Source organism: Clytia hemisphaerica, unplaced genomic scaffold, assembly GCF_902728285.1.
Source record: "Clytia hemisphaerica strain Z4C2 unplaced genomic scaffold, Clytia hemisphaerica genome assembly, whole genome shotgun sequence".
Taxonomy (NCBI): domain Eukaryota; kingdom Metazoa; phylum Cnidaria; class Hydrozoa; order Leptothecata; family Clytiidae; genus Clytia; species Clytia hemisphaerica.
Window position 1 is genome coordinate 562,566 of NW_027103559.1, and position 24,075 is coordinate 586,640.

Sequence of the window (24,075 nt, forward strand, 5' to 3'; positions counted from 1 at the left end):
GATAGAAATATTTGACGTTGTTGAATTTTTCGTGTTAAATAGATGATTAGTCTGAACAGTTGACTTGGTCTTTTTCTGTTCGGAATATCGTATAAGCAACTGGTATCGACTGACTCAAAGTAAAAAGTTTATTAAGACCTGATAAATATAAAATTAGATCTTAGTATACATTATTTTGCAGAACAAGATGTATCGAAGAAGCACTGTATTGTTCTTACCATTGGTATTCTGCACCATGATTGGTGGAATCTTTGGTGGTGGGTTGAGGCCTGGGTCCGATGAACATCACAAAGCATTCCTTGGTAAACTGAAAGATGAATATGATCATTTATCCGTTGAAGAGTCCGTTCGTAGATTGAGGTAAACTCGCTTATTTCTCGAATAGTATGTAACGTAATTGAGAACTCTTGGAGTTTTTAAGAAACAAGCGGTGTCTCATTTATCCAGTGAGAGGTTTTTAACACCTTCTCATAGACTCACTGGGAACCCTTTTCCCACTGGAAGAATTGGCCAAAATATTTTCCTCAGTGGAAAATCATACTATGATTTTTATCCCCACTGAAAATAATCAGATAAGCAAATCCCCACTGCAAAATATTGTGCTATCTTTTCCATCCCCACTGAATCTTCTGGCTAGAAAACAATGGAATTCAAACCACCAGCCATAAAAAACATAGGAATATCAATCCCCATCGAGTTTTGGTCCGTTATTTTTACGCCCACTGGCTGATAAATTCCCACCGGGTCTGTGAGAAGGGGCTGTTTTTTAGCTTGTGTGTAGTGAGGAAAACCTGAATGAGCTAAATCGAAAGAGGGTTTGGCTATCGCCTGTTTTTTTGAAAGGATACTGATTTCGAATTCTACTGCTTTGATCTTGACAAATTGATTGGAAATTAGGTTTACCTTCGCCTGTATATCCTTTCTTACATAGAACGAGTATTTAGTAATTGTTTTTCCAGATAGTGGATACCACTGGGTCTGTTATATAGATTCGTGACAATAGACCTTTTCATAAATTACTTAATGAACATCACTTGCCTCGTTTTGAAATGATTGTAATGGTGGATTACTCCCAGCGAATTTTATCATAACTACTTTCTATTCATAAAAAAATCATTTGCCTCATATAAATCTATCATATGTCTCAAGGGACATAATCACCATGGCAATTGTTTGAATACGAGGCAAGTGATGTTCGTGACGTAATTGATGAAAATAACTATCTTTACTGAGAGTGTCTGGTATTCGATCGAAATTTAGTGTATGCATAGAACCAGTGACAAGCTAATCCAACGGATAAATTTGGTACATATTCTCAACCTAAATCTACATATACTCTCAATTTCAGGTTACTCGCTCCACACATTGATATGAATAAAGATGGTTTCATATCTTCCAAAGAATTACAAATCTGGGTTCGTGATAAATACACTTCTATCTTGGACTCAGAGGACATCGACTTCAAATTTCGTGAATTGGACATTCATTTTGATAACAGTTTAACATGGGATGAATACACTGAAAGATATTATGGTTTGAACAATACAGGTGAACTATACTTGTAAATTACGCACAACAATCAGTAAATCTGGCTTACGCAGGCTGTTTTTATTTTTTCATTATTTCAAACTTAATGTTCCTTATATTCTTACAGTCAGTTATTTCTGGAATCTTATGCCGAATTTGTTCTCATTTTGAGCCACATGTCCTTATAAAGAAGCGTAGAACCTTTCTACTAATATTGTCTTCTCACTCGAATATTTTGACAGTCACAATCAAGTTATCGGCGAATCTCTATCAATAAGTCGACAAAATTAGACTCTAGTGATAAAATGCAAGATATTTAGTAAATGTAATCATTTATAGCGAGTGACGGACTTTCAAAGGAAATAAAGGAGAATTTTAAAGAATATTTGGCGCGTGATCAACGACGCTGGAAATATGCAGATATAGATGAGGATGGGGCGCTAAATCTAGAAGAATTCCACATGTTTTCGAAGCCAACAAAATATGCAGAAATGGTGGATGTGGTTGCATACGTAAGCGTGTATTGCATAATAAAGGCCTCCGAAGCAGAATTCTCGAATTTATACGGGACAAAATTTACTGTTCCTTCTTATCATTGTTTAGGTCGAGTGAGAAGAATATATGTTGAGCGTCTTTTGATGTCTAATGAGTGATATAGCCTAAGCTCTGTTGAAGTCGTTTCTATAACACGACCCCCCCGCAAGTTTCCACAAGTTATATTTTAAAGAAAGTCCGACTGTGGTAACCTGAAGTATTAGATGCCATTGTTATAAACAACTCCAAATTACATCCTAAAACATATCCTAAGTTCGGTATAGGGTGTGTCCAATAGTTTGCACCTTCAGATAATTTGATATGACTATTGAGTATTAATCATCTTTATCTGTTGTTCAGGAGGAAATTGAACATTATGATATCAACAAAGACGGTTTCCTTTCCTTGGAAGAATACCTCAGTGAGTACAAAATAAATAATTCTTACCGCAGGGAGCGTATTATTTTATTGTTATTGCCCATTTATCGCATTTTGATACAACTCGGATCAGCAAGTAAAGCAAAATGAGATAGAAACATGATTTAGTATGCGGCAACTGAAGCGGCGACTGAGCTATAAAGATATTCGATAATCACCTTTTTTCTTCGTTTCAGAAGCAATAGCTATGCCAGCCATGCGACCATTGGACGAAAAGAAATTCCATGAAGAATATGACTTAGATAAAGATGGAAGGCTGAACAAGGTAGAGTCGTAAATGGGCTTAGAATTCACAAATTATTGATATGTCTATCACCATAGAAAATTTGGCAGTTTTTTTTGCAGCCCTGGTCAAAAATATTTCTAAAATCCTTTCTACAATTGAACTAACTACGTGTGTGTGGCTGTGAGGTATGGTATGTAAGATGCCATGGATAGTGTGGTCTCTACTATCGATCATTATTTTTATCACATCTCTTTCACCAGGATGAAGTAAAATTATGGAAGACACCAAAATTTTTCGATCAAGCAGAATTAGAAGCCAAAGAATTGATTCGTATTGCAGATGATGATCAAGTATTTATTTTACTTCCATTTCTGGCTGGAGTTCTTTTGGATTTCTTGACCAATCTTGATCTCTAACATTTATGTTTCTGCTAAGCCATGAGACACAAATTATTCGACAAAAATGGTCATTTTCAAAATCAAAGTTGGCGTTAAGGGAGGGCTTCAATTTCCAAAATACATAGTCCATGTAGGATATATTTGAAAAATTCAGCATTGACAAAATTTCAAGCTTGTCACAAGGAAACTGGTTGTGATTATTTTAGCGCATTTAGCGCATTTGTTGATAACACTTTCCGTCATAAATTTCAAACCCCCCAGATTCAACACTGAAATGTATCCGTCTTACCTTTGAATCTCTCTTTTTGAAGGATGGTAAATTGACAGTGAAGGAGATAGTTCATAACCATTTCGTCTTTGTGGGAAGTAAAGCCACCATTTCTGGAACAATGCTACATGATGAATTCTGAATCTTTGAACCAGTAGAAATGATGGTGCCAGGAGCTTCCTTCTTCAAATGAATATAATTCTTGAACATTTCATTATAATATTGAGCAAAATTGTATATTTTTACGATGCATTTGTTATTTTTTCTAAAAAACATAGAAAACAAAGTAAACAATCAGTTTCATTATCAGTACTTGGGTTATATTACAATTAAAGACACTTAAATCCTTCCCGACACAAATCACTGGGAGCATACAAAGGTCACATATTACAGCAGGAAAGGCCATGTGGAAAGATTGATCTTAAAAATACAAATAAGTCACACAAAATTATTTTCGTTGTTATCTTCATTTAAAAATGTTTGCTATCAAAATGTTACTTGATGAAATATAATATATATAACACTAATTTGCTTTAATGAGACTGAATATTGTGTTAAAAACCTATCTACACTATACTTATAAATTTAATAATGGCTAACAAATAAATATGTACGCAAATAAAAAGATTGAACTAAAAAAAACACTTTGGTGTAAAAATATAATACATTATATACTTTAGTTGTTGATTAATCTTTTAAAAATTCAGAATCCATTTAATTACTGAGGAGGATGCCACAACTTTTAACCCTATTAGCCCCAGGGGGGGGTAGAATCTACCACGCTGGAGTTCTTTTGTTTATATCTCGGAGAAAAATTTTTCAAACGACTTGAAACTTTCTGACTTTTAATAAAATCTTACTAAGAGTACTTGTGCAAAATTTTAGGGTCATAGGTTGTCCAGATCAGGTTTTATGACTTTATTGTGAAACATGACATAAAACCCAGCTAAAATCGCTTAAAACTCAAAATTTTAAAGTGCTGATAACTTCTAAACTATTTATTCAATCATTTTCAAATTTTGACACGTGATAGGCATTGATAATACAAATTTAAAAAATCAAAAGAAAATTTTTGAAAATGATGACGTCATCATTTATGACGTCATCAAATTTTGAAAATTTTACTCATCTTCAGCATAGATTTTAAGAAAAACTCTTCATGGAATTTGCAAAACCGGCAATTATGTTAAAGAACAGTCTTTTATCTTTCAGAATCTTCAAACAGAATTGAAATATCTTTATTGGTTCGACTGTAATAGACATTTTTGTAAACCATATATTTGGGCTTTTTTCCGACAGGTGGAACTTTTGTGATGACGTCATCAGTTTTTGAATGACGTAATCAAATTTTTTTTTCTTCCTGGAAAATTGTATCATGATGGAGAACATCTGTACCAAATTTCATGGCCATAGCTCTTCTAGATCGAAAATAATCGAGGGTGGTAGATTCTACCCCCCCCTGGGGATACAAAAGTCAAAAAAGCTTGGGGCTAATAGGGTTAAGGCATTATAAAATTATCATCAAAATTACATATTTGTCGACAGTGACTGAAAATTGAAATTGAAAGTTTTTAAAATTTTAAAATGTTACATTACTATCTAATCATAACTTTCTTTCAAATACTTAATATTCGACACGACTTAAAAAATGGGAAGTTTATATAAAAGCTTTCAATGTTAGATTCCCATTCAACTGTCTGAAAACTAGAAAATGAAATTTACTATCATCTAGGGGTATGAAATATTTTCTTTATTTGTAATAAATATCTACCTCCATCTGCTCTCATCAGGGCCCTGGGAAGAAAAATGAATTCAACTTTAAATCAGGATCTAAGACAGAATTTAAGACTTTACGATGGCTTTAAGGAAAACGGGAGACACTATTTCGTAATTGAGGTAACACATAAATAACCCCGAGTTCTTTTAAAACTCCAATTTATAGGAGGAATTTAAACAACTAGACAAGAAAATTGTACGGACGAATTTTTTAACATGTGTAAACTTAAATAAATCAACAACTTACTTCTATATTGACAGTTTTCGGACATGCATTTACAATACTGCCCGTTCTCATTTTTAACGTCCCAAAAAGTGTCTCCATAATTGAAACTGAAAACGAAGGAGAGCGATATTCATTCACAAAATTTGTCTTGTTCCCGGGGATGAACTTGCTCTGTTTGAGGGTAATTCCGCTCTGTTTGAGGGAAATTTTAAATGTCCAGGGGCCAAAAGTCAAAAGTCGTAATGGGGGTAAATTTCTAAAAAAAAATGTTATATCCTCCAACCCCCCATATTCAAATTTTTTCTGGAAAAGCCCATTTTGAGATTTGAGTAGGTCAAAATTCCAAGAATTTTAAACATAACTCTTGATTGACGAAACCGATTTTAAAGTTTTATACTCCGAAATTTAGGTTAGGTTTTTTTCTGTGTATAATAAAAAAAGAACCAACACAAAATTCGTATTCGTGAACTCAAAGTATCTTGACAAACCGGTATAGTTATTTTTGGTGCACCCGTTACAATGAGACTACCAGAACAGACAGACAGACATTCTGAGATTCTTGCTCAGCGGAGGAGGTGGGAAACAGTATATACATAACGAACGTGGTTTACCATAATTCTTCTTTTCCTTGGATATCAACACAAGCAAAGAAGGCCACTTCTGGAAAAGACACATCCTGTGAAACAGAAGAGAAGAGTTGTATTCTTATGAAATCTTTGGGCCGTCGTGAAAAGGTGGGGCATTCCGTTGTGGTGCACAAAGTAGTGGGTTGTCCCTGAGTTAGTTCATCCTATGTTTCTAGCTCACTTAAATAGAGACTTATATGCATGCTTATAAAATGCGTAAAAATGTCGTTCTTTGATAGTTAGGGTTACGGTTTGTCGTTCTTTTTGTTACATTTTAACAGTTATTTGTCGTTCTTTTTAGATGGTCTGGAAACGTTAAGATGAACTGTCTCCCCTGGCTGGTCCATACTAAATAATCCAAGTCACAGACTTATTATTGAGCAATATTTTTAAAAAGTACTTTCAAGAATTCTCAAGTTCGTCAATGTTAAGCTACTTTGACACACGCAAGTTTAGTATTGACTTAAACAGCAAAAAAAGTTAAACATTTCTTTACCCTATGGTGTGTGAAGAGCTTAACAGCTTTCATATTGGCATCACAAGAATGATTGATAAACCGTCCACAATTACCGATCCTTAGCGCATCCATACAATTTGGTTCGTCTCCTGAAGTCTATGTAAAAGTAAAAACAGGTCTATTGCCCAGGTTACTTTAATTATGCGTTTTTTTATTTAAGGACGTCAAGAAATTTACCAGTCTTTGAATATTTTCACTTTCCAGCCTGAAAATATAGGTTCTTGAGATTAATTTTTTATGTCTAAGCGGTATGTTCTTATAAAAACGTATCTTTTACCAAGCACGTGAAATCAGATTGAATACCCTAGAATGACTGTAAAAAAGTCAAAAGCAATCCTTGAGTTGTTACCTTCAAATCAAGATTGAAGAGGTACGTGTCTTCTCGTTTTTCGGCTTCTTCGTCTGTGATCAGTTCCCCGATGTATGATAAAATGAAGGAGCCTTGTGTGATTGGTGTTAATGTTCGCAATCCCCAACCTGAAAGCGGAAAGTACGATACAGTCTTCATTACCAGAAACGGCTTCTTGAATCGAAATGCGTTCCAGTTATGGAAATTCGAGTTAAAGGCAATCTGTTTGTTTACTGATAAGGGACCAGAAATATTTTTATCAAGTTAGGGAGACTTCGAGTTATGGAGGTTCAATTTATGGAGACTGTAATGAATAAACAACGTTGTTGAAGATTATTTGAGATGTATATTTTAGTACGTACAAACATGCTGTTTTCCGGGATAATTTGCCAAATCTAGCGATGTTAAGAAGTTGTGGTTTAAGTCCGGTTGAATTGGTTATTATTTCAATTTTTTCAAATGAGCAAATACCTTTAGTCCTGGTTTTAAAGACTTGCAAAGGAAATCTGATGCCTTTTTGAGCCACCCTGTTGGGACAATAACTCCAACAGGAACACAAAGGTGTACATTCGTAAAGGACTGGCGACTCTTCATCGAATATCGAAACATCAAGTATTCCATCCTAGAAGAATAAAAATTATAAACAAAAAGAAATTGATATTTCGAGAATCTAGCAGTATTTTTTTCAGGGCTTTTTAGACTTAGCAAACAATAATATAGTTTGCAGACCTTAATGTACGAAGTAAACCTAAAAGAAAGAAGTTGCCTTCTGTAAGCAATCTCCCTATATTGTTGGATATTGCAATATCGAGCTTGTAATATATATTGCGGACACTTTTTCGACATACTACTGTAAGCACTTTATAATATATTGCCGGTACTCACAACTATACCTGACAATATATTGCTATTGTGTATGTAAAAGATCTTATAAACCAGATCAAACCTGTCGTAAATTGAAGCTGTAAAATATATAAGCAGATCAAGGATCTTTTTTAGAGTTACCTCTGAATACCATAATTTATTTTTCTCTGACAGTATGACACATTTACACTCCGCTGTACACGTCCCACTGCATTTACATGGCTAAAAAAAGTGAAGAATAAATTAGTATATGTAATCACATGATAACGAGTGCAATTCGAGAATAATTGTACGAGTGATTTATTTTACATGGCTAAAAAAGTTAAGAATAAATCAACCCATAAATGAACCGATGGTAGGACTGTCGAGAAATGAGATTTTCAATAATTACACAGATTACAAATAATGGAAAATCTTTTAAAAGGAGGATGAAAAAAGGTCATTTTATCAAGAGTGTGCCGGTCTGGCCCGAGTCTCCTACCCTATACATTTTAAGGAAATGTTAAACAAGGGTCATGTGACTTACACTAACGGTAGAGAAACCACGTTTCACAGATACGTTCTTCGATTCTTCAGGGTGGACAACGTAAATGAAATCTTGAGGAAAAGATTCGTCGTCAACCTTAATGAACAATAAACGATGATAGTTAGTTAGAGGAGAAAAACATGGAGATACAGTTCTGAAATTTCATAACAATTTCATTGAAGATCAAGGCTTTGTTAATTTTGGATAACGAGCATAAAAATCGTCAAATTTCTTCTTTCAAGTTAACTTTTATCAACTTAAAAATTGAGTTAAAATGGTCAAAAACTTAAGCCAATTTTGATGTTTAAAGAAAACTCAAGTAATATGAGCCTGTTAAATTCAAATATTTTGCCTGGTCAATTTTGCAGTTTCTAAAAAGGGCAGGTGAATCTGGGTGAATAGATAATTTTTACCTCGTTTAAACAACTGACTGGAATTTTCTCCTTCCCCATTGAAATGTCGCTGAAATTGTAAATGAAAGCGAATTCAAAATCATAATGGTTTAAGCACCTGAAAATACTACAGTATCTTTGCTGGTTATTAAAAAATATGACCAAAACTTATTATTAAGGAGTGTTGCAACTAGGTTTTGTGAATATGGACGGAAACCTTAGGATTAGATGGTCATTTGAACCAAAAACCCGGAAATGATATATTTGTATCTCAACTGGACGGATATCCGTCTACAGACGGAAAAGTTGCAACACTGATTAAGGAAAAACTATGGGAAAAGCTATGGTAGCAGATCAGCTGAATAGATCTTTTGCCTGTAGTTCAGTGTATTTGCTGAAAAAGAAATTGCTTGACCAGTTAATCGACCAAAATCAGTCGACAAAGATTCTTTTTTAAAAGATGAAGTACCTTAACCAATAAATAAGCATAGGGTACTCCAGGGTTCATGTACCCCTAAAATAATTAGGTAGCCCCAATCATTTTTCAACAGATACTTTCTTTATAGTTGTGGTAAAGGCCGCCTGATGGAGAAAATCTTTGATTTTCAGTGCTTTAAATTGGCTGATAAATTGACATATTTACAACCACCCATTCTATCACCCAGACCTGCCGATCTCATATAATTCTAGTTGCACTTAACGGGTTAAAGGGTAAACCCCTTAAGAATGAGCGTGGAATATCCCCTTTAATCTCAGGGGTTCCAAAAGTATGTTTTCTCATTTAATTCACTGATGTTTGTATCCCACGCAATGGGAAAATTGTATTTCTGAAAGATAAAATGGCTGAAAATGGCCACAAAATTTGGCATTTCAAGGGTTTCAAGGGTATAAAGTTTCAAGGGTCGCTGGCCACCGTGACTTCATACAAACACAACAACCCCGCCCCCACTTGTGAAAATGCAGGTACCCCCAAACATATCAGGTATCCCCTAAATTTAAGAATACTTCCAGGTACCTGGCTTTTTTAACATTTTTTTTTGAGGTACCCCAAAATTTCTGGGGGATGGACCCTATGATGATAAGACACAAAATTCTTTCTAGAATTAGGACTGAGAGTGAAATATGAAGTGCTATTAAAAAAATCAGGCACCTCAAGTACATATACGGTTTGATTTTCTCTTGACCAACTTCAGTACGTATCCGAATACAATGAAATGTTTTGGAACTCGATGGACAGACCTGTAACAAAAAAGAGTTGTGTCAAAATCATGTCGAACTCGTCACTATTGACACTTTTCTTTTGTTTGGAGTTAGTGCACAAAGGTTTCTAGACGACTAAAATTGTTCCATTCATTACTTTTTGTTGTATTTCTACTATGTACAAATTAGTCATCTAGCTTGCTAGACTAGTCACTTGATGGTAGTTGGTAAACGCATTAAGGCCGGGGAAAATTTTCGTCGGGGAAAAATATTCGTCACTTGGCCAAAATTTAGTCACTTTTCCACGACGAAGTTTTCCCCGAGAAGGTATTTTTTAAGAACCGGTAAATATTTATTTTGTCTCGGCTGTTCTTATCTTCTTATTCTTACACTTTGAGCCTTAAATTGTTCTTATCCCGTTCTTGTTTGTAAACCCAAATCGTGTCATTTTAAGCTTTATGTCAAATTTTTTAGACTTTGACGCTAACATTGCATGAAATTCTGAAATTTAGGCTCAGCATCAACTTATTTTCAACGATTTTGAGCCCTTATAATTTTCTTTAATAAAAAAGATTGTATTCGCAGTTATCAATGCCAGCTTTGTTCATTGCACCTAACTACTGCCGCATTATCTTATGGGCGTTGTTATCGTTTGGCGAATGAAAGTTCAAGCGATATCAAAATGAAAATTACCTACATCCAGAGCAGTGCAATTTTGTTTGTTTTTAATATTCGGATCTGCCCCATTCAGTAAAAGAAATCTAAAACGTAAAAAAATCATTATTTATAGAACTACAGGTCTCCGTCCCCTTATTTTGTCTCAAACAAAGAGTTGTTTCGAACACTTTTTAGAAGAGACATTTATTCCTTAATAAAGAAATTTTCCGATTAAAAGACTCACTGTGCCACATTGAAATGATCACCTTTCGCTGCAACATGACTAAAAGAGACGAATAAAATAAATCATTTACAATCAGACTAATTTCTAGGGGATTGGGCTTAGTTTTTCATTCATCAATATTTTTCTTTTCTATAATTACAGATATTACATATTTTCACTATTCACATATATATGGGTCATTAAAAACCTATTTTGAAGCAGCATTACTGTGTTTTCCTATTAATTCATGATATGCACCACTGCAATGACTTCACGAAATTATGCAACTTTTCTGTTTCTTTTTCACCCAATACGTCACTTTTTCTATTGTTTAAGTGGCGTATTGGGTGGAAAATTTTAAAAGCTCTCAGGACTCTCCAGTGGTGCATATCATGAATACCAGCATCTTGAAAAATAAGCTTCATGCTTTTTGCCACACTGAAGACGTCAGTAGTTTCATTCGAAAACAGCAAAATAATTATGCAGGACATGTCGTTCGAATGTCGTGGATCACCGTGTTTAAAAAAATTAATGTTTAATTCTGATAAATATCACAAAGTCGGAAAAACAAATCCCTCTCTTCTAGAGCAGGTGTTGTCAGATAACCATTTGACTATCGACAGATTTATAAACTTAGAAGATATGAAATAGTGATTTTTTTTCCTAACAATTTTTTGATGAGTAGGGCTTGACTCATATTCTAGTTATAGTTTATATGGTAAAATAATATATAGAGATGGTAGGCATCTGCCTAGCTAGGGTGCAGTATGCAGTGCTAAAGAGTCCTAATAAGGACGAAATGCATATGCTGCTCTGCCACTCAAATCTCCTGAGAAGATAGTTGTACAGAAATTGGGCTTTCCCAAAAAAGAATTTTACCCCCACTGTTGAGGATATTGATTTTTCGAAGTATCGAACCCCTTGGATATCCTTCTTTATCCACTCTTAAAATTATGCTCAACCCCCTGTATATCCTCTCTTATAAAGATACTTACCCCTGGATATCGTACTTTTTACTTGTAAAGACACTTTACCCCCTGGATATCTGCTCCCTTGTCGATATTTAACCCCCTGGATATCCACTTTTGAACAAAAACCGTTAACCCCCTGGATATCCGATATCCTCAACAGAGGGCACGGACTATTTCTGGAAAAGCCCATTCTATGAATTTATTCACACATACAGATCTCAATCAGCGATACTTCATTTAAAATTCAGTTTGTTTTAACTATTGACACAAACCTGCACAAACAGGGGGTTATCTAATGACTCATAAATACTTAATAAATAGTGGGGGACTAGAATCTATTTTAGACCGATTCATAGTAAAAGCAAAAGGGTATTGAACTGTCAAGGTGATAACAAAATTATGGTTTTCTCTTAAACAGTTCGAAAATAAACATGTTAAAGATAGGTGGAAAAATTTCATTAGCGAAATGAGGAGCAAACGTATGGCAATTCTACTGTTTCTAAAGCTGTTTCTCCTTCTTGGGAAAATATCCGGAGAAATCTACGACTTAATTGCAACAGGGAAATCAATATCGGGGACACCATACCACTCTATTGAAGGTGCTCCATATCAAAAATGCTTTAGTGTTTGTCATTATTCATCAAAATGCTTTTCATTTGAAGTCTGGCAATCTACAATTTTCACTGGTTGTCGTTTCTACCAGCAGATCTACAACACCTTGTTACCATTGCTTGATAATCCGGGTGTGAGGTACTATTCGATTGCTCTACCAAAAGATTGCGCTGAGTGGTACCAATTAGGAGAGCGTACCAGCGGTGTGTATGAAGTCAACTTATTGGGCAAGTTTCGGAAGAAAGTTCGTTGTAATATGGTTCTAGATGGAGGTGGTTGGATGATCTTTCAAAGAAGATTTGACGGCAGCGTGGACTTTTTTAACGAAGAATGGGCTGCATATAGAGAGGGATTTGGTGACGTTGAGAATGAGTTTTGGCTAGGAAACAAATGGTTGAATTTACTCACTACCTCAGAAAAGTATGATTATCTTGTCTGGGCAAAAAGTTATGATGGTGTTGAAGCCATGAAGAAAATGCTAGGCGTAAGAGTGGAGGATGAGTCCCAAGGTTATATGATCACTTTCGAAGAGGAATTGACAGAGTTCAGTCCAAACTATCCGTACGGGATGGGCAGTATGCACGGCTCCAAATTCTCCACAGCGCAAGTTGAAAATGACATTCACCCGACTATGAATTGCGCACAATCATTTGGACCGTGGTGGCATAAAGGGTGCCATGCTGTGGCTATGAATGGAAAATATAGCTCCAATGCTGCAGTAGTTAGTTTTGCAAACGGAATCATGTGGGGTGGCTGGAAAACACTGGATGTATCATTAAAAAACAGTACTCTTATGATTAGACCCCGATCATTTTACCCATGAAGACAGTTAAGTACGTGCTTTTATAAGAATAACGCTTTTAAGCACATCTTAATATACAAAATTGAAAACAGAGACAAATCAATTGAGTTCAGCTTAAGATTATTTGAAAGTAATTATGTTATGAATAAATGCACCAATTTGCACATAAGCCCAAGAATATGTAATAGTTATCGCATGACTTCGAGTGCAACACGAAAAATATTTTACGAGTTCTGAGATTGTTCCGTTAAATCTCGGAACGAGTAAAATATTGAGTATTGCAAAAGAAGTGTAACATGTAAAGTTAGTTTTAATTATTATTTTAAATATAAGTATCCAAGTTATATGTATTCAGACATTCAAACGAATTTATTGTATTATTAAAATGAGAAAAAATTTAAATGATATTCCGATCATTTTGCTCATTTTTGCTCATTTTTGTTGAGTCTTTTATTTCGTTTTAAGAGAGCACGACACATTTCTGGTCAGATACTTTATCAGTAAAAAACTTATGTCTATTAGGCGAGACCAATTTTATTTGATTAGTTGTTTTACGGGCCCAACCGACCCTGAAATTCCAAAAATGGAAATAAAAATATATAATAAAAATTGATTTTGGTAGCACATTTTTATTTTCATTGCTCTACAGACTGTCCAATTTTTCAAAATTTTGGTAGTTTTTCCAAGGTTTTGAGGATTTTATGTTCAATTTTTCATTTTATCCATGAATTCGAGCTTTCAGTGTCTATTTATTTTCTATTTCGCATTTTTGTCGTACTTTTTAGGAGATTTTATAGGTGGAATTCTACTTTTATTTTCATTTTTTTCCCGATCGACCGACCCTCTTATTTAGTTAGTTTGGCCCGTAAAACAACAAATTAATTTGATCTCGCCTTAGTTGAGAAAATATTTTCAAAATAATTTTTCAACTTTTGCATTCTTGTTTCAGATATCAAAGGCTCAAACAAAAAAGTAACACGCGATATTATACAATATTACAGATATAATTATTTTAACCATGTGGTTTGTAACTTATCAGGCTGTTATTGCTACAATCAGTGCCATAAATAATTGGCACTTTAGGCTAATTTACCATTTTTCGAAAATTGAAGTTCGAGCGAACGAATCGAACTCTACGAACTCTTCGAGCCTACTTTAGAGCACTTTCAAATCGATTGTGGTTTTAAAACTTCCCGGTGAATTTCCCTTTTGTGCGAAGTATTTTGTCACTGATTGTAGCAAATTCGTAGAATAAATGGCCTAGAGAGTTTGGTAAGCATGTTGAGCCTCGACCCGATTTTCCCGTATGCTTGTTAATCCACCTATTCTAGTTTGCCAATTGAAACCAACTTAAATGATTATTTAATCATTTCAATGTAGGAGAGACTTACAGAGGTGTTTCTCCGAATTTATTTTTTGCGTTGATTTGCGGATCAGAAGAACCAGAGACGAGTTCTCTAGCACATTCGAATGAACCAGCTATCGCTGACCAATGCAAACAAATATTCATTTCCTGATGAAGAAAAATTAAGAAAAAGGTGCTGTTAGAAGTTAAATGATTCGAACGAAATTTAATGAAATATTTTGAGATTAGATTTATTACATACAAAAATTACTTATTTTCAATTTCACCACTGATTATAAAGTTCTTTGAAAATCCACTTCTTGTGTTTTCAGGTATTTTCCATAACCTTTTCCCTCATTCCCCACTTATTATGTACCCAAGCATAGACAACACATAAAGGTTTGCTACCATGGGATAAAGAATAGTCCAATCTCTCTCTCTTTGGGCAGATTGTAATGTTCTTAAGTGGAGAAATTACGCCGTCCAACTAAATTCTAGGTTTTAGGTTGAGTAAAAGGGTCTTAATAAGTAGATTGTTGAAAATAATAATTAGTGAAAACTTACGTTATCTAGTAGGTTGGTTAAAGCTCCTTGCTTGATTAAATAACGTATTATGCAGCTGTTATTGTCCGACTCTGCACACCACATTAAGGCTGTCCATCCGAAATTGTCCTTGAAAGTTCAAAAGGTATTCTTTTATCCAGCTATTAGAGTTATTTTCGTCTCCTAGCAAAATCAGTACTAAAATATAGTTGATACGAATCTTGATCATAATATAAATTAATAAAAAGTAGAAAGTACAAGACGTTTGCCTGATCCACAACCTCCTCAGATTTAACTATACTTCTAAGTAAAATTTCTAACCTGCTGGTTAGCCGGAACACCTAGCTTGATCAACCATTTGACAGCCAAGAGATTGCCTCTTCGAGATGCAACATGAAGTAGATTTGTGCCTTCAGTTGTCTTAAAAACAAAAGATGAAAATCACATTTAGTTGCTAGCAAAACCTTGAAAATCGAAAAAAACTTTAAAATTATGAAATGTTTACCTGACAGAAAATATTTGCTCCACCTTTTACCAAGAACTCGGCAACCTTCATGTGATTTTTATCGACAGCCATGTACTGAAAAAAGAAAAAGAAAAGCAGGAGCGGTAGAATGTTTGATAGTCATTTTCTTTGCATTTATCGACAGTCTACCCTTACAATAGTATGAGGCTCAGCAAGCATTTTGCAAACTCTTTGACACCTTTAACCTAAATTTCTTAACCTATCCTATAATATCAAGGAACAGTTCTTTAGGGTTAAAGGAATAACAAAGGAAAGAATGAGGATAGCCTACCAGCGGTGTTCTGTTGTGATGATCTTGAACATTGACTTTTCCTTTGCCAGCCTGATCAGCAATGTGTTTCAAAATTAGTATAAGTTTTTTAATCGTTGATAAAAATAAAAATCTAACACCTTGATCAAAACATAATTTTAACAAATTTTGCGAATATTCTTTAATTTGCTTTAATTTATCATATTGTTATTTTATAGTGATGAAAGACGACAGAAAAAATAACAGAAAGTTACCTTGTACAATAAAAGTAAAAGAATTTCAAGATGTCCTTTGCTTGCTGCAATATGTAAGGGAGTTTTTCCTTCTTCGTTTTTGACGATTCCACAAGGGTTCGTACCACCATCTAGAGTGAAAAAATAAAAAGGGTAACATATAATAGCCAAAGCTTGAACAATATTTTCAAATAAAAAAGGTTAAACTTTTTCTTCTCATGTCAAAAAATGAGCTACATATTAATAGGAAAACAACATAAGACCACATCGATACAATTACTTTGCTGATGAAATAAGACCCTTACATAAAAAGGAAAGCACTCTTGGTATATTGCCATGTTTTGCTTGCGAATACAACCCCTTGATGTACAAACGTTTTGGTCTGAAAAAGAAAGAGAAATATTTCAAAATTCTTAAAAAGTATGCCTTGCATGAACGATTCATCACGAATGTAGTGAGTTTAATAAGCTTGAAAATAATAACAAAAGCTCACTTATCATTTGGTAATTGCTTCATCTTTTGAAGCAAATCTTCTGGATCAATCATATTCATACCAGCTAAAAAATCAAATATACATGGTTGAATAGAATATATCACTCAAAACAGTATGAAAAACCTCATTAATTTGTGTTGTTTAAAATCGGCAATTAAAAAATCGGTAAGGATGTCAAAGTGCATTATTAAAGTTTCTTACTTTTAAGTAGATTTGATAGTTCTTCATCATTTTCACCACTTTCTTCACTTGGTAGCAAATTTTGAAGCATCCTTAAAAAATGAGATGAAATTAAAATATAAATTCATTTAAAAATAATTTTGTCATTGTTTGAGCAAGTCATCCAAAGTAGCCAATTATTAATGGGATAAATTTTCGTTGAGCTCATCCGCAAAATTTTAAGATATGGAGGAAACTTTATTGCATGGATGGCATTATCAGAAGACAAATCTTCATAATTTTGTGTCTTTATACTGCCAAATTATACATACTGGTTGTTGAAATACACATTATTAGCGTTTCTTTGACGCATAGAGTGCAGAGGGGTTGAAGCCCCCCCCCCTGAAGGTTCAGCCCCCCCCTGAGATTTAGCCCCCACCAAAATTCGAAATAGACAGCCCCCTACCAAAATACAAAAAAAAAATTAATTTATGCTTAAAAATCTGAACTCTTAAAGAGATACCAAATGTATAATGTCTTCTTTTGAAATTCTAATCAACAAACGTCAATAGTACGACTTCATTATTACACAAACAAAATACTAAAATGTACAAAGAAAAATTTCTTAGTTCTTGGAAAAAGTTGTTAGGTTAGCCCCCAGTCGACAGACGTAAACAAATAGCCCCCCTGAGTAAGTAGCCCCCCCCTGATCTTAGGGAAAAAGAGCCCCCAGCCAGAACTTTAGGTTCTAGCCCCCCCTAAGAGCCAGGGGGGGGTTGCATTCTATGTGACGCCCGTGAACATTTTAAAAGTAATTATTATCGGACATTGTTTTAGTTTTGTTCTAAAGAATTTCCCGGATAAGACCTTTCCAAATTTCCATTGGAATTAGATTTTGGGAAAATCGATCCCATTAAAGTATATAGATCTTACCTTTCTGTTTCTTTACTGATGGCATCAACTTGTGGTTCAGCTTGAGCTCCATATGTAATTCCCATGCCCACTTTCACTGCAAAATAATAAAAGCGAATGAATTTTTGTTTAAAAAATAATTTATGGTGTAAACATCTGATTAAAATGATTTTTGAATTGTCATACGTAAAAGGTTGATTTGTTGTATTGTTACAATAATACCAATCAAACGGCTGAGAAGAATTAGGCTGTTGAAAATACCACACCTTTCTTATTTTGTGTAGGTTTGACTTGATCTTCACTGGTGTGGGGTGGACTGCATTCTGGGCTGTAAGAAGGGCTGCTCGGTGGGGAATCCTCGATGATGATTGGTTCGATTACTAGAAGAAAAGCAAATAATTCTTTAATCCTGTGAAATAACAAAGGTTATGTATTGAGTAATCTTTTATGACATTTCTTTGCTCCTATACTTACTTTTTGACGATGCTGACGATCTCATTCCGGAACTCTTGGTCTTTTGATCTGGTGAAGCTTTTTTACTTGAGTCAATAAGAGTGGATTTTTTACTTTGAGTTGATTCAGGCGGTGCATCATTAGTGTTTGATGATGTACTTGCATTGTCATCCTCTTTTAGTAAAGTAATGAAAGAATCAATACATAAATTTAAGACAATAGAGCCATTTTCACATCTTATAAAGCTGGTTTCAAATTTTGTTTTAAAGAACTTCAAAATTATAAAAAAAGAGCCAATATTGCACTTAATTAATTTTTCTAAACTTACCACCATCAGAACTGTGATCAGTAGATGGACCACCACTTGAGTCAGTATCCAATAAATCAATTGTTGACACGTATGGTTGCGATGTTTCCTCTATCGAGAAAATAATAGAAAAGTTTGAACAACTCCTGATAAATAATCAAATACAGTTGACCTGAGTTGACAAAAAATAATTAGCAAAAATGTGTTTCCAATCTTGCTGTAAAATAATAAAAAACTACAGAAGAAATTAATGCAAGAAATCAACAATTAAAGATGAAGAAATTGATTTACGAGGATTGAAGAATCTGTGTCTGAAGCTCAACGGCCTAGCTGGACCAGGTTGGAACTTTTGAACAGGGGGTCGAACAGGAATACGATTTCTGATGCCTGATGGATAGGGTGGTCCCATTCGGATAGAGTTGATTAAGAAAGATGACTTAGGGGAAGAGGCAGATGATCCAGGATTGAAAGACATCAAACCACTGCGTATACTTGATGGCCCTGCAAAAACTTGCACTGGTCTAAATGGAGGATGGGAAAGGCCCGACGGCCCAGGTAGTGTATTTGTTGCACTTGAAGGTGCCTTTAAAGAAGACCCAAGTGTAATTGTTATTGTTTTAGGGATCGAAGTGGTGATAGTTGTTATGGTAGATGATGTTGCTGGTGTTGCAGATGTCAATGATGTAGTGGTTTGCTGTGACGCAGGATTCTGTTGGTCTCTTTTATAAGAGCTCACAATTAAGACTGAAAATAGACGTAAGTTTTAATGTTAAGGATTGCATTGCTTATCCAGATATTCATTTCATATAACTAGTAAAGCTCATGTTTTACGAATCAATTCTTTTTATAAGAAAATCAAAATAAGCTCTTATCTTACGTTGAAAAAAAAAAACAAATCTAAAATATTTTTAATGGTTCATTTACCAATAGTCCAGTTACCAATTTTTCTAGAAAACTCTTCAGGCACAAGAAAAGAAACCTTTAACAAAAGTGACAAAAGTTTAAATCAAACCGTCATCGTCTTCATCATCGTCAAGCTTGATGGACTCAAAATTTCTCTTCATCTTGAAACGAGTTGTGGATTTGACAAAAATATTATTAGATATCTGTCAGCAAAAACAATAGTTAATAATAAAGAATGTTTTCTACAGAGGTTATTTTCAGAAACCCCACTGGTACATCAATTCTGGGTATATAAGTTATTGGTGTACCCTTTTTTGGTTATGTGGATACCTTTGATACCACGCTCTTTCATTAATTGTTGTAATTTTGTTATACCCTACCAAAGCTGACCCGCTTAATCATATAAAGAGAAAATTAGAAAATTAGAAATTAACAGAGATTGTTCTTTTATAACATAACAAGGATTATTTAAAATTGAGATTTTTGCAGCATGTATGCAATGACGAAAAGTAGATTATCATTGTCATCTTTTAATTTTTGCTTGTAAGCAAATTCTTGGACTTATGATTTAAAAAAATGTGCCACAAAAGGCTAAATTTTCAAAAAAAAAACAGTATACATCTTGAATTTTCTGACCTCATCCCAAAAATGACTGCTGATGTCCAACCATGATCTAGATGATGTCTGGTTAGACTGTGTCATTCGACTACTTGTGATTCTCATTCGACTGTGTTCAGTTCTATTTTGAATAGACCTTTTGCTTTTCACAGTATCATTTTGAATTTCTATTTGAATTGATGCATTCCTATATAAATCGACACTAAAAGATGACATATTACAAAATATGTGCACATAGAAAGATGTCATTAGCGCTTTTTTAAGCTCTTTGTTTAATATAACAAGACAATGAAACGGTGTAATGTAAGAATTTCACAAATTTCTTTCTTTATATAATTTTCTCAGTTAGAATCAGACAGAGATCAAAGACCTAATGTATTTCTAAAGCTAACAAATTAATAAATAGAATCCAAATAAGTTTTTTTCTACAAAAAATTGGTCCATAACTTACCTTTCCTATGGTTTTCACTTAAAGGAGATGGTCAAACTCATTTGAAGAGGCTTGATGACTGGTTACTCACCCACCCAGTTCATTTTTTAACATTCAAAATATTGAGTTAAATCTATTCCGGTTAAAAATTTTTCTGATAAAAAAACTTCTTGAATTTATAGCCCTGTTTTCCATTGGTTTTATTTTTTATGGAGGCATAAGGGTCTGTCTGAGCATATTTTCTAATGTCTGCAAAGAACTGATCCCTCTATTTGTACACTCATTTTAAATTTGATTTGTGAGAATTGGAAAATTTACTACAAACAGCTGTCAAAGGGAGAACTTCAATTTCAATGTTTTTGATTTCCATTTCTTAAACAAAGAGCTCAAAAAGCGCCGATTACACCTTTTTATATGCACATTTTTATGATATGTCTTAATTCAAATCAAGCGACAGAATAATTGTGTCACTATATTTTAGAGTAATGGCTTAATGTTCTGAACGGCTTATTTAGTTAAAATGGTACCATAAGTTGGTCTGATGTTTAATATTGAGGTTATTTTGACTTCACTCATCCATAGTGTCCTAGTAGGTTGGTTCCCCCCCTAGAAAATGGAAAAAAATCCCTCTCCCCCCCCCTTTTAAATCCCCCCCAGAGATTTGAAAAAAAATCCCCCCCCCTAGAAATTTTTTTTTTTCAATTTTGCTCTATTCACGTTATCTCTGTTATATATACAATGAAAAATTGAAAAAAAACGTTTCCACAGAGTGAAATGAAAAGTTAAAAATGAACTGCTAGTGAAAGATAACTTCTAATCAATTTATTTACAAAGCGATAGGCCACACCAGAAAGATTTCCACAGTAGAAAAAAATAATGTCCCAGATTTTTTCTCCCCCCCCCTTTTGATTACCCCCCTAGATTTTTGAAAACCATTTTGCCCCCCCCCCTTTTCCTATTTTCTGAAAAAAAAATTCCCCCCCTTTTAAAAGGGGGAGGGGAGGACACTATGTCATCTAAGACCTATATGAGAATGCAACAAGCTATCAAATCCCAGGGGGGGGGGGCTACTTAGGCAAAAATGGATGATGGGTATGTGCGGACGGTAAGGGTTGGTTTTTTCACCTTTCAAAGTCTCTCTAAGGGTCGGAAAAATCAGAGAGTTTTAAATTAGTCTCTCTAAGGGTCGGAAAATTCAGGATTTTTAGGAAATTTTTTGATTTCCAGAGAAAAAATTGTATTAAAGTCTCTCTAAGGGTATGACTTTTATCAAAAATCGAAGAAAAAAAAATTCAAAAAGTCTCTCTAAGGGTCACCTTTTCAGCAAAATCAGTCTCTCTAAGGGTCGGTTTTCGGAGGTCCCGTCCGCACATACCCCTCATTCCCCAACCCTAGTACCCCCCCGGGCATCAAATAGCTACAGCTACATTTTTCAATGATAGCAACATCTTATTAATTTGTCTTTTACAATACAGCTGTTACCAAATAATTCATCCCACTTAAAAATACTGACTGAGGGCAAGTAATTATGCCGTAGTAATTTGTTATATACCATAGGTTGGTCTAACTTTGATGCATCTAATTATAACACCCTTCTTTAGAGTTGGGAAGGGTAGGAAGATCAAAATGTCTGATTGAAATTAGATTTCTTTAATCAGCAGTCAGAGTGCAAAAGTTTTTTTTCAATCAGTGATTCCAATCTTCCCTATTGTTCCTTATTTTTAAAACTGCACGTTAAAATCAAAGATGAAAATTTTACAAATTTGTCGAACAAATGGGTGTCAAACATGTGACATATCACGTTCTTTCATAGCATGAAAGAAACAGTTATATTGCCTTTTGATAAAGGATTCATTGATTAATTATATGGTTGATTACATTTAGCTTGGATTTGTAAAGGACGAGCGGGGCGATAAATCCGTAATAGCCCCGCTTTTTTGTAAACGCCCTGATGTAAAGAAAAATTTCTATTGGTTGAAAGAAAAGTATCGTACGATATTTTGATTGGTAAACGCTACGTTCGGACTATTTTGAAATGTTTTCAATGAACCTCGGGGCTATTAATCCCAAATCACCCTCTAAACCATGTTATTACTAGTACAAATCAACAAAATCTGGCTTAAAAGGAACAGAACATTACAACCTTTAAAGCTTTGTTACACCATTAGCCAATCAATTTTTCAACACAAATGCATTGCCAATAACATCCCCTTGAACCCCCTAATGATGCCAGTGTACCATTTTTTATGTGAATATATTACTTAACAGCTGTTTTAGAAATCATTATAGCCAGCTTCTGGCAACTTTCAAATTATCATAATTTGAGATATACTTAAACATCATAGAAACTGTTGTTACAAACCATTGTGTAATTCTTTAAGAAGGATCAATCCCCGTTAAAAAGATAAAGTAGGCCTAAATTAGCCACAACATTGGTAAAAAAAATATGAAATTTCACAAAAACCTTTAAAACTTGCTTTTTTTATGAACATAATCACTTTATCATATCCCATTATATCTCCTGCATCACCTTGGGTACAATAACAAGAATTGGTGAAAAGATCGTAAAAAGGATTATACTTTAGAAATATTTCAATATTTTTATCCACTTCTTTGTACGGCTAGTTCGAAACGCAGGTCACAGGTCAACAGGTCACAGGTCACAGGTCACAGGTCAACAAAGTGCAGACCGGAAAAAAGATAATAAGATCATAACATATACATAACATAACATCAATACATAACGCATTAAATTACAAAAAAGTAATACATGTTATTTAGATATTATAAAATGACAATTGAATAAAATAACAACCTAGTGACACTTACTTACAAAAATAATGACAAAATCATAAAATATGATGCCTAACAAGACAAAAGCACGAAAAATATTTATTATACAAAATGTGATGTGGATGGTGTGAATGGATAAAAAATGGCACCAAACAGAAGCTTGCAAGGTCCCTAAGAGAGTGGTTTTAGAAGATGGAACTAATTAATTATTCAGTTATTATTTCAATTCAATGACTTAATGACAACTTTTGACAAAAATGTTGACAGAATCACAAAATATCATGTCTTACAAGAGAAAAACACCAAAAATATTTAGCATACCGAATGTGATGATAACAATATGGCTGGATATAAAATTACACCAATCAGAAGCTCGTGAGTTCTCTGAGAAAGTAGTTTTAGAGCGATGAGTTTTATTATATGTAACCATCATATAACATTACAAACATTACAATATGTAATATACCTGTTATACGTATAATATGGTTTTAAATCTTCTGGTCTGCATTATACACGGCGCAAACTGCGAAAGATCGATAAAAGCACATGGTTAAATTTTGATGTTTGAAATGGTTTTATATGGATGAAATTGCTTGAGAATTATGTTTTTGATAATTCTTTGTGTTTTCCAAACATTTTCCTCTGCAATGACATTGATTAGAGTCAACCTGTCATCACTGACCTGTGACCTGTGACCTGTTGACCTGTGACCTGTGACCTGCGTTTCGAACTAGCCGTTCTTTGTATCTGTTATGAAAATGACGAGGTTTCAGCAATTTTCGGCCCTCAAATCTTTTACCCCTCCTAACCTCTATTTTCAACCTGTTACCACCCCCTATTACCCCGTGTTACCCTATGCAGCCCTATGTTAGCCTCTGTTACAGTATCCTTTTTAGTAACAATGCAACTAATAAACAGGGGGTTGGAAAATCTTCAAAATTTTAATAAACGGGGGGGACCTAATTACCGGGGGGTTGA

At 34.3% G+C, this 24,075-nt stretch overlaps 2 protein-coding genes and 1 long non-coding RNA gene across 3 annotated transcripts in view; 1 reads left to right on the top strand and 2 right to left on the bottom strand.

Annotated features, from left to right (window-relative positions):
• Positions 1-3,504, bottom strand: part of LOC136800566 (uncharacterized) — a 33,539-nt gene extending 30,035 nt beyond the window's left edge. Inside the window, exons 1-2 of the long non-coding RNA XR_010845724.1 lie at positions 3,413-3,504; positions 219-307 (exon numbers count right to left, since the gene is read on the bottom strand). This is a non-coding gene — a long non-coding RNA (uncharacterized lncRNA). The remainder of the gene's footprint in view (positions 1-218; positions 308-3,412) is intronic.
• On the top strand, positions 35-3,533 carry LOC136800561 (calumenin-B-like). The gene is made up of 7 exons (XM_067057222.1): positions 35-360; positions 1,349-1,548; positions 1,867-2,039; positions 2,422-2,482; positions 2,676-2,764; positions 2,986-3,075; positions 3,435-3,533. Exons 1-7 carry the CDS (start codon positions 188-190, stop codon positions 3,531-3,533), a joined length of 885 nt encoding a protein of 294 aa, XP_066913323.1. The 5' UTR covers positions 35-187.
• Positions 3,534-5,104: 1,571 nt separating this feature from the next.
• On the bottom strand, positions 5,105-19,494 carry LOC136800567 (histone-lysine N-methyltransferase EHMT2-like). The gene is made up of 27 exons (XM_067057226.1): positions 19,366-19,494; positions 18,645-19,097; positions 18,375-18,464; positions 18,068-18,220; positions 17,860-17,973; positions 17,615-17,690; positions 16,724-16,794; positions 16,523-16,586; positions 16,335-16,411; positions 16,051-16,160; positions 15,818-15,868; positions 15,526-15,600; positions 15,342-15,440; positions 15,042-15,149; positions 14,524-14,645; positions 10,769-10,807; positions 10,565-10,628; positions 9,818-9,906; positions 8,689-8,737; positions 8,276-8,371; positions 7,891-7,971; positions 7,357-7,507; positions 6,886-7,013; positions 6,516-6,632; positions 6,005-6,069; positions 5,415-5,500; positions 5,105-5,185 (listed from the first exon to the last, which is right to left on the bottom strand). The coding sequence occupies exons 1-27, from the start codon at positions 19,415-19,417 to the stop codon at positions 5,178-5,180; spliced, it is 2,688 nt and encodes an 895-aa protein (XP_066913327.1). The 5' UTR covers positions 19,418-19,494; the 3' UTR covers positions 5,105-5,177.
• Between the last annotated feature and the right edge of the window lie 4,581 nt (positions 19,495-24,075).